The 9,987-nt window shown below is 31.8% G+C and overlaps 2 protein-coding genes across 2 annotated transcripts; one reads left to right on the top strand and one right to left on the bottom strand.

Annotated features, from left to right (window-relative positions):
- The first annotated feature begins 2,439 nt into the window (after nucleotides 1-2,439).
- LOC100266777 (7-deoxyloganetic acid glucosyltransferase) lies at nucleotides 2,440-4,699 on the top strand. Its single transcript, XM_002280492.5, has 2 exons — nucleotides 2,440-3,448; nucleotides 3,577-4,699. The coding sequence occupies exons 1-2, from the start codon at nucleotides 2,935-2,937 to the stop codon at nucleotides 4,500-4,502; spliced, it is 1,440 nt and encodes a 479-aa protein (XP_002280528.1). The 5' UTR covers nucleotides 2,440-2,934; the 3' UTR covers nucleotides 4,503-4,699.
- Nucleotides 4,700-5,897: 1,198 nt separating this feature from the next.
- LOC100261583 (18.1 kDa class I heat shock protein) lies at nucleotides 5,898-6,738 on the bottom strand. The gene has a single exon (XM_002280545.5). It carries the CDS (start codon nucleotides 6,519-6,521, stop codon nucleotides 6,039-6,041), a length of 483 nt encoding a protein of 160 aa, XP_002280581.1. The 5' UTR covers nucleotides 6,522-6,738; the 3' UTR covers nucleotides 5,898-6,038.
- Nucleotides 6,739-9,987: the final 3,249 nt, after the last annotated feature.

Here is a 9,987-nt window from a genome sequence, read left to right as displayed (position 1 = left end):
GTCATAGGTCTGATCTTTTTTAATTTGCTCTACTGTTGATGGTTTATTGTTCTGATGGATTGGTCATGTTACATGTATAGGCAATCTAAAAGTGTGATGTAATGATTTATGTTCTCCCATGTGTTTTTGTTTTGCAAAATTTCTCCTTTAATTTTGTTATGTAAGTGTATTTCAAGTGGAATAAAGGAATAGTTGGTTTTCACTTTTCCCTAACTAGAAATGAGTTAGCTTATTTGGTTCTTGATGATCCCTCTTGTTATCAACATGATTCTTTCTTTCCTGAGTGATCCCCATTTTCACCTTTAGAATTTGGAAATTTTAAAACATGGTTGCTGGGTTATTATGTTTCACAGGCTAGCAATTGAATTTGTTACCTCTTAAAGTGCAAGTGATAACTATAAACCATTCTTAATTAAGAACTGCAGACAATTAGTTAAGATGGCTTTTTCTAAAGATTGGGAAATCCAAAAATTAAAGAAATTAAAACATGGAAGGACACTGCAACAAAAATGGATATCTAATCCAAATTACACATAGGTGAAATTATGGGAAAAAAATTTACAATTATAATTATTCTGAGAATAATTATATAGTTTCACCAGAAAATATACTTATATGAAAAAAAACGCAAAAACCCTTTTAATTAAAAATACTTGGAAGTGGTTGTCATGTCCACGAAAGCACTTGAAAAAAGATAAAAAGTAATTTAAGACTTACCAAAATTCTACGGTACCACTTCAGTACCTACCGAAAAAACATTCTTGGCCATTGGATGAAGGTGGTTCAATCCGAACCCTCTCACAAAGTTTGTACCCCATCTCACAAAGTCCATACACTCTCTCATAAAATTAATACAATCTCTCACAAAGTCCGTACTTCATCTAACAAAATTCATACAATCTCTCACAAAGTTCGTAATATCTCTCACAAAGTTCGTACTCTTTCTCAAAAAGTTTATACTCTTTCTCACAAAGTTCGTACTCCTTCTCACAAAGTTTGTACTCTCTCTCACAAAGTTCATACCCATTCTCGACCGGTGAACCGATGGAACCGAATGGTTCTAAATGAACCAAACGATTCAAATTAGCCCATTATTTTGCAAGCATATTGGGCCATGTCTTAGTGACAATGCCCATACCCACCCAATCATTTTAAGTGGGCTGAATCTTTGAGCCCACAAGATGGGATGGTGTTGTGGCTTTCAACGAGGATACCTTTTATAGGCATCCTTTGCACCCTTATTTCTCTCAAATTTCGATGTGGGATTGCAAACTAATATTAATGAAAAAAAGCTAACAATTTCAACCAAGAGGATTTGAAACTAGGACCTCAGGTTTGTAAGTAAACTTGACACCACTCGCTACAAGCGATTTGATATTTGATTTGCCAAACAAAATAATATATATTGGATTTAAAATTTTTTTATAATATTAAATAAAATAATATAATATTTTAAAAATTATAAAATTAGTTAAAATTTTCATTTTTAATATATTCACATTTAAATATTATACACATTTCATTTAATAAAATTTAAAATATTAATATGATTTAATTTGATATATTCATATATATTTTAAAATTCTTATAATTATTTTTAATTTTAATAATATATAAATTACATATTTATGACGTCACTGGTTCGACCATCGATTCGACCAGTGAACCGTGAACCGGTACTTTTTCGGTTCAATGACTGGTCTGATTCTGAAAACATTGCTTTTAACACTTGTAATCACTTAATATCCTTCATATAATGTCTTCTTCAAGATATAAAACTTCATCTTCAAATTTAGTCTAGGGAAAGAAAAAAAAAGATATAAAAATATTAATAATAATTTGATAACAAAATTTAATAATAAACTCATAAAAAATTCTAAAATTTAAATTTTATAAATCATTACATATTCGTTATTTAACATCATATTTCTACCTACAAAATTTATATTTAAATAAAAATATATCAAATATTATTTTTGACACTTGTAATCACTTGAAATCCTTCATCCTCTTCATATAATACAAATTTTAAAATCTCTTCCTTAAAATGTTTCAAACTTGATCTTCAAATTTGATTTATCAAAATGCATCTTACATAATTTGTAATATGGTAGTTGAAATTATTTAATTTTCGTATTAAATTAGTATTCCTTTTTGTATATATGAATAATGAGAGTATAAGGGTAGTTGATAGGATTTTTTTTAGATAGAGTTAGGTAATTCATTAAATAACAAATTATATTTGATATTTAATAATAAATTATAAAAAATTGTAATATTTAGATATATATATATAGAATGCATGTGATTATTTTTCATCAAATAGTCCTCTTTAGCCGTTTGATAAATTTTTATAAATTTTTTAATGATATGTATTTTACACATGCCATTTTATTATTGCAATCAAATGTGGAAAGTATCCAAACTGAAGAATGGGTACAAAGATAAGTTTTTATAATTTCTTTAATGACATGTAATTTACCCGTATCATTTTATTATTGGGTCAAACGTGGGTAGGTACCCCCAGTGGGTACAACAACCCTAAGACTTATTGATAACATGTTGATCTCAATATGGATATGACTGGAGGTAGGTTTGCGGTCGTAAGCGAGGTTTGCGGTCGTAAGCGAAGGCTAAAACTTATCAACATAGCGTGCCAAGAAAACTTAGCTGATACAATATTAATAATCTGCTGGGGGCCACCAGTGGACCCTTGAGAAAGTGACAATAGGATGCAACAAAGAGTAGCAGTGTACCCATCCTTCGTCATATATGGCTAAATGATGAATGACCCTTGAGAAAGTAGTTGGTAGGAAACGACAAAGACCAGCAATGTGCCTAAGTGCCTATCCATCATTCTATATATGCATTACAAGTTACAAACCATGCAACCACCAGGAAATCACACAAAGATCATAGTCAACTAAAAGTCAGATGGATCAAGGGTCGGTCTCTCCTCATGTCCTCATCTTCCCTTTCCCCATCCAAGGCAATGTCAACTCCATGCTCAAGCTCACCGAACTTCTTTGCCTTGCCGGCATCCAAGTCACCTTCCTCAACTGCCACTACCCCCACCGCCGCCTCCTCTCTTATTCCAATATTCAGGCCAGGTTCTCACGCTATCCCGGCTTTCGGTTTGAGACAATATCCGATGGGCTGCCGATGGAGCATCCTCGCACGGCTGAACAATTCTTGGATATTGTTGATGGAGTCAAAACTACAACCGCACCACTCTTTATGGAGATGATGATTTCATGGTGCCGGAGTGCTTCTGATACGCGCTCGCCTCTGACCTGTATCATAGCAGATGGGCTCATGAGTTTCTCAATTGATGTTGCCAACGAAGTCGGACTTCCCGTCATTATTTTCCGTGCTATCAGTGCTTGTTCCTTCTGGGCATATTTCTCTTTACCCCAACTCATCGAAGCTGGCGAAGTCCCTTTCAGAGGTTCACTTTCTGATTTGGATTCCATTAGAAACGCTCTTTATCTTCGTTTCTTTTTCTTTTTTCCCTTCTTTCTCTTATTTTTTTCCCCTGGTTAATTACAAACTGGCTAGATTATGACTAATCTCCAGGTGGTGATATGGATCGGCTGGTAGCCAGTGTGCCTGGCATGGAAGGCTTTCTTCGACGTCGAGACCTCCCAAGTTGCTGCCGCGTCAAAGACGTGGATAACCCAGATCTCCAAAATCCCATGAAAAATATTCGAAAAACCCATGGAGCCCACGCGCAAGTTATCAACACGTTTGATGACCTAGAAGGGCCGATCCTCTCTCAAATACGCAATCACTTTCCGAGAACCTACACCATTGGACCTCTCCACGCACTCCTCAAATCCAAGCTCGCAACTGAAACTTCCACGTCCCAGTCTTCCAACAGTTTCTGGGAAGAAGACAGAAGCTGCATACCGTGGCTTGACCGCCAGCCCTCAAAATCTGTTATCTACGTAAGCTTTGGTAGTCTTGCAATTATTACAAAGGAGGAGCTGAGAGAGTTCTGGCACGGTTTGGTCAACAGCGGTAGCCGCTTCCTCTGGGTCATACGACCAGATGCTCTTGTCGGAAAAGATGAAGAGCGTCAGACTCCGGCAGAACTCTTGGAAGGGACAAAAGATAGGGGTTACGTAGTGGGCTGGGCTCCCCAAGAAGAGGTTCTGAAACACCCAGCCGTGGGTGGGTTTCTGACCCACGGTGGGTGGAACTCCACGCTTGAGAGTATAGTGGAGGGCCTGCCAATGATATGCTGGCCCTACTTTGCTGACCAGCAGATCAACAGTAGGTTCGTGAGCCATGTTTGGAAGCTTGGAATGGACATGAAAGACAGTTGCGATAGAGTTACCGTTGAGAAGATGGTGAGAGATTTAATGGTAGAAAAGAGGGATGAATTCATGGAGGCAGCTGATACCTTAGCCACATTAGCTAAAAAATGTGTGGGTGACGGTGGGTCCTCATCCTGTAACTTGAACAGTTTGATCGAGGATATAAGATTGTTGAGCACCTGATTTCCATGAAAAATTTCCCCTTTTTGTTACCCTAAAATTATAAGATTGAACAAACTTTAAGTCTACGGATGTCATCGCCTTCTTTTCAGCCAAAGGCACGATTTTAGAAATGGTACAAAAATAAGCAACGTGTCATATTCATTATAATTCTTATCGCAATTTAATCAATAATTTTGTTGAATTTTGAGGGTGGTGAAGACTTTGTGTGTAGTCCTGTGTGAATTCTTTTTGCTTGATTATGAAACGTCTTTCCTCTGGTGAAGCTATATTTCTCATCTTTCATGGCAAAAAGTTACCATTAGGTGAAGCTAAAGAAATTAAATTAAAATTTTTAAGATTTGATTGTTTAATTAAAAGAATTTGACTCTTTCTTTTTGCAACTTGTGATTTGTTTCCTTTATAAAATTTTTTTACTAATACATTTTTTTTTTAATTCCTTTTTAGCTTTAACTATTTTATTTTATTTTATTTTGTAATTTCTCAAATATCTTTTGAATTATGTGGCTCGAGGGAAAAAATATATAAAAAATATTTATTAAATTTTTTTATAAAAAATTATCATAAATTCGTTTAATATATTTATATTCATTTATTTTAAAAATTAAAAACTACTTTTATCAAAAACATATTTTATTTCATTTTAAATAAAAATTAAATCATTTTAAAGATTTATATAACATATTTTATTTGAAATTTAATTTCTAAAATTTTATGATAAATTTGTGATAACAACTTTTTGCTATCGATCTTAATTTATTCAAATAATTAAAATGATTAGAAATTTATCTTATCAAATTAATTTTAATTTATAAAATATTACAACTTCAATAACTTTTTTTATATTTGACTAATTTTTTGAATAAATTTATATTTTTATATTTTAAAATAAAAACATTCAAAATTAAACAAAATTAAGAAGATAAATATAAAAAAAATAAAAGTGAGGTGATAGCAGTTTTTTAAAATAAAATTAAATGAAATAAATGATAGTACATTTAACATTAAAACTATAATTTATTTAATTTAAAATTTATTCATATGTGTAAGATTTTTATTTTTATATTTAATTATTATATAAATAATATAAAATAATAATTAGAATTAATTTATTTATTAAAATATTTTTTTTAGTATTTTGTGTCTTATGTTGGCTTTAATATATTAATGTTCTGCATATACATATTTGCAACAGCCGAGTTACCCGGGTGATTGGTTAGATTTAGTTCCATCCTTCTGGACGTGCAATTTTGGGTTTGAGCGTGTTGACCAGCAGGTGGAGCACATCGATGGTATCCGAAATTTCAAACCATGGCTTTAATATATTTATAGATTTACGTTTTAAATTTCTTAACTTCTGTCTTTCTGAGTTTGATTTTTGTATTCTTTTAACGCTCGTTATTTTAAATCAGGGTTCCATTTATGGCAGGAACATTTGCATACACAAATACCAGCAATAAAACATCCCATGAACCCACCGACAGCTCAAAACACCAAAACTAGATCAATTGAGATGACAATAGATGAAATTCAAAGACTTTAGCCTGAGATCTCGATGGCCTTCACCTCAGCCTTCTTCACCTCTTCTTTTGGGACAGTCACGGTTAGCACACCATTCTCCAGGCTAGCTTCAGCTTCATCCATCTTTGCATTCTCCGGCAACCTGAACCGACGAAGGAACTTGCCGCTGCTCCTCTCCACCCGATGCCACTTGTCTTTCTTTTCCTCTTGCTCTTTACTCCTTTCTCCGCTAATTTGCAGCACTCTGCCCTCTTCAACCTCAACCTTCACCTCCTCTTTCTTCAACCCCGGAAGATCAGCCTTGAAGACGTGAGCTTCAGGAGTCTCTTTCCAGTCAATGCGTGCGTTGGTGAAGGCAGAGGTCTCGCGAGTCGAGGGGGGGACGTTGGCGAGAGGGGTGGTGAAGGGAAATCCTTCAAAGGGATCCCAGATTTCTAGAGAAAAGGGATCGAAGATGTTGCTTCGGCGGTCACTACCAAGAACACTTGAAATGAGCGACATCTTTGAATTGATTGGCTGATGCAATTAGAAAATTTTCAGACGCAAGCTCTAATGATTATCTTCTGATGATGAAACTGATGTGTAGGAGATTGGTACATATAGGACGTAACACAGGATTCTGGTGTTATCCGGACTCTTCTGACATTCTTTTGCCCCATCCTGGATTTGGTGGGTAGGAGACTGGAATTTCTACAATCTTCTACCAACTTCCTTATCCACCTCCATTTTAATCCACAGATTGGCCCACCACCTTTTTATTGTCAAGCTTAGCCTAATGGGTCTATGACCCTGCCTTACACTATGGATGGAAATTTTGGCCTGGGCCAAAAAAATGGGTAAAACAATTAGCCCAAAATTTTTGAATTTTTTAAAACTTAAAATTTGATTAAATTAATATATATATATATATTTTCAATTTGATATTTACAAATTATTGATATTTTAAACAGATGAAAATCAAATTACCTATCTTAGACATCAGAACAAGTTGGCCTCTCTTTAGGAGCTTACGTGTTTTGTATTGAATGACCTCAATGGTATGGATTTCTTGATTTTTGCTCTAAGTTTGATGTAACCTAAAGTAGGACATGATATCATGCTTCCTAGAGCTTCTATACACTCTAGAGAAGATCCCATGAATACGACATTAGTTGATTTAACTTAGTACAAATAAAATGAGGGCTTAAAAAAAGCCAAATTCTAAATGAGTTTAGTCATATTCATCTTTACAACATTAGCAGTCGTGGTTTCATACTTTTTGCATTTCAATATGTTTTGAGCTCAGTCTTTCAACATGAATTTAATAGAAAGAAACCAAAATACAATAGAATATTTGCAAGAATATGTTGATTAAAATCTTTAAAAAAATATATAAAACACATAAATACTATTTTTACTGTAAAATATTAAGTAAAAAAAAACAAAGTTCTTATAAAAGTTAAATTGGTGTTGAAAATTATGAGAAAATATTTTAAAAGATTGAAGTTATCGAGTGGACCGATGAAAAGAAAGATTATAAATTTTAGGATTTCATAAAAAATATTTATAAATAATTTCAGGAGTTAAATTAGTTACACTAAGTTATATATTTATTTAATATTTGATTTTTATACTATTAAATTTTTTGCTTATGTGATATTTTGGTTTTATAATGTAATTTTTAGTGGCAAGTCTCCTTATATTAAATAAAATATAGTTTTTTTTTTAATTTAAGAACTAGAAAGTTACTCTTATTTTTTAAATATTTTTATTTTATTATTTCTTATCCCAATTTTCTAAAATTAGAATATTTATTATATTATTGCTTGCAATTGTCACTTCCATTATGTAATTATTAAATTTAAAAAAAAAAAAAAAGATCCGAATTTAATGAAAATCAATTAACTCTATTTAATTTCTCGCTTAGTTACAAACTTATCTAAATCAAATTCCATCAATTTCTTGAAAAATTTAATAGATCATAGATTTCATTTTGAAGACTTAGAGTAAAGTTAGCAATACTATATAGTTTAGGGTTTAATTTGACTGGAATAGTTTGAGTTATCAATCAACGCACTCATAATTAAAGTTTATTTGCTTAACCCCAATTCAATCTTATTTTTCTAAAATTGGGTTAAGTTTGAACTAGTAAATATATATTGAGTTTTAATGGGATGGTCAAATTAACAAATATATAGAAGACATCAATATTTATAATTTATCATTCAAATAAATAAACAACTCATCACAATTAGAAAAAATATGTCATTCGAAAGAAATTTAGAAGTTTACCATCAATCATTTGCAAAATATTACAAAAGTACACCTAAAATGAGAAGTTGGGATAGAGAGTGAAACTATGGGGAGAAATTATGATAATTTTGAAGAAGGATACTAGATTTTTAGGGTTTTCAAAATTATTTCTCTTTGATATGTTTAGAACTTAAAATAGTAAGCTTTAAGTATCCTGAAAACTTTGCCATTAAATAATGTATGGTATAACTCTCCTTAATCTTCAAGAGCTCAATAATATCTTGACATTCAACGTCCTACAACTTTTATTATTAGAACATCTTATCTTCTTATTTTCTAACATTAAAATTGAATAAAGATTTTATTATATACTATTGAAACAAAAACTTCAAGCTTTTGTTATGAAGTAGCATAAAAAATTGCTAGTCTAACCCTATTATAGATATCAATCAACATCATGAAATAATATTATCCCTCCCAACAATGGGTGTACTTGAAAAAATATGATCAAATTTAAATTTATCGAATGAGAGCATGTACGAGTTAAAGCATTTTGCACATGTTAGGTTCTTTTTTTACCTTAAAAAAATACTTTAAATTTATTATGTTTTGAAATACTATTGGAATATAAATACATATTGCTAGAATACAAATTTATATAATATTTTATTTTTGTAATATTAAATTTTTTGTTTATATGGCATTTCGATTTTATAATATATATTTTAGTCTTTTAAATTCAAAAACTAGAAAGTTATTGTCACGCCCCAAGACCCACTCCAAGGGCGTGACAGTCATTTCACACCTCAAACCCGAAGGCTTAAAGTGTAACTTGATAGCAGAACAAAATTCTAAAATTTTCACACTTAACTTTAAGACTAAGCATCCATCAACCAAAATCCATTATCCAAATAGATTGCAAACTCAAATAAATCAAGTGCTAACAAATTTTCATAATCTCCAAATCTCAACTTCAAACTTATCAAAAAAAATATTTAAAAGCTCAATATCTAAATAGCTTCCAAAAACCAAATAATTCAAAGGAATATAAACTCATAAGCTAATAATGTCCAAATAACATCCTAAGCAAAATCCTAATGATGACCATTCCCCGATCTAGCCATCACTCCTCGTCCGAACTAAGGGTGCCTGAAAAGTAATCAACAAATAAGAATGAGCTCAAAGCTCAATAAGGAACATTAATGCAGTCCATGAATCAAATATTTCAAGTTTACTTGCAAAATAAGAGATATTATAATTAATTATTTACATAAACTTTTGAGTCAGCTTTGTCAATACATTCAAAACTTTTAATTGTACACTTTCATTTCTGATTCAAACATTTTCATATCAAATTCAATCATAACATTTAAATCATTTATTTACTCTAGTCATCAAACATCAAATAGTGTCTAGTTATGTGAGACTTTTCAAATAGGTGGCTAGTCTCAAATTGTTTCTTTCAGGTAGACAGAATCAAACACTACTAGTATTAGTAACCTCTAACCAAACCCTTAGAGACCGTGGTTCAAATCAATTACATTCCTCACCAAGAAATATAAAGGTCAACTATTATATCCCGTTGACAAGGACCAAAAAGTCATAAGTCAACTATTATATCCCGTTGACAAAAACCAAACAAACCAGAGTCAAACGCTTATTTCAATTATTCGAATTTGCATAACATAATATCTCCACATTTCTCTGTTGTAAACAAAATATAAAGTTCTAACAT

This window comes from Vitis vinifera, chromosome 13 (assembly GCF_030704535.1).
Source record: "Vitis vinifera cultivar Pinot Noir 40024 chromosome 13, ASM3070453v1".
Taxonomy (NCBI): Eukaryota; Viridiplantae; Streptophyta; class Magnoliopsida; order Vitales; family Vitaceae; genus Vitis; species Vitis vinifera.
Note: the sequence above shows the minus strand (reverse complement) of the source record. Positions and strands in the feature narration are given on the sequence as shown.

Bases quoted from the DNA above. Each gene is read 5' to 3' on its own strand.
- LOC100261583 (XM_002280545.5), bottom strand. From the start codon at position 6,521: ATGTCGCTCATTTCAAGTGTTCTTGGTAGTGACCGCCGAAGCAACATC.
- LOC100266777 (XM_002280492.5), top strand. From the start codon at position 2,935: ATGGATCAAGGGTCGGTCTCTCCTCATGTCCTCATCTTCCCTTTCCCC. The intron at 3,449-3,576 runs GTTCACTTTCTG...ACTAATCTCCAG, and splicing joins TGGCGAAGTCCCTTTCAGAG to GTGGTGATATGGATCGGCTG.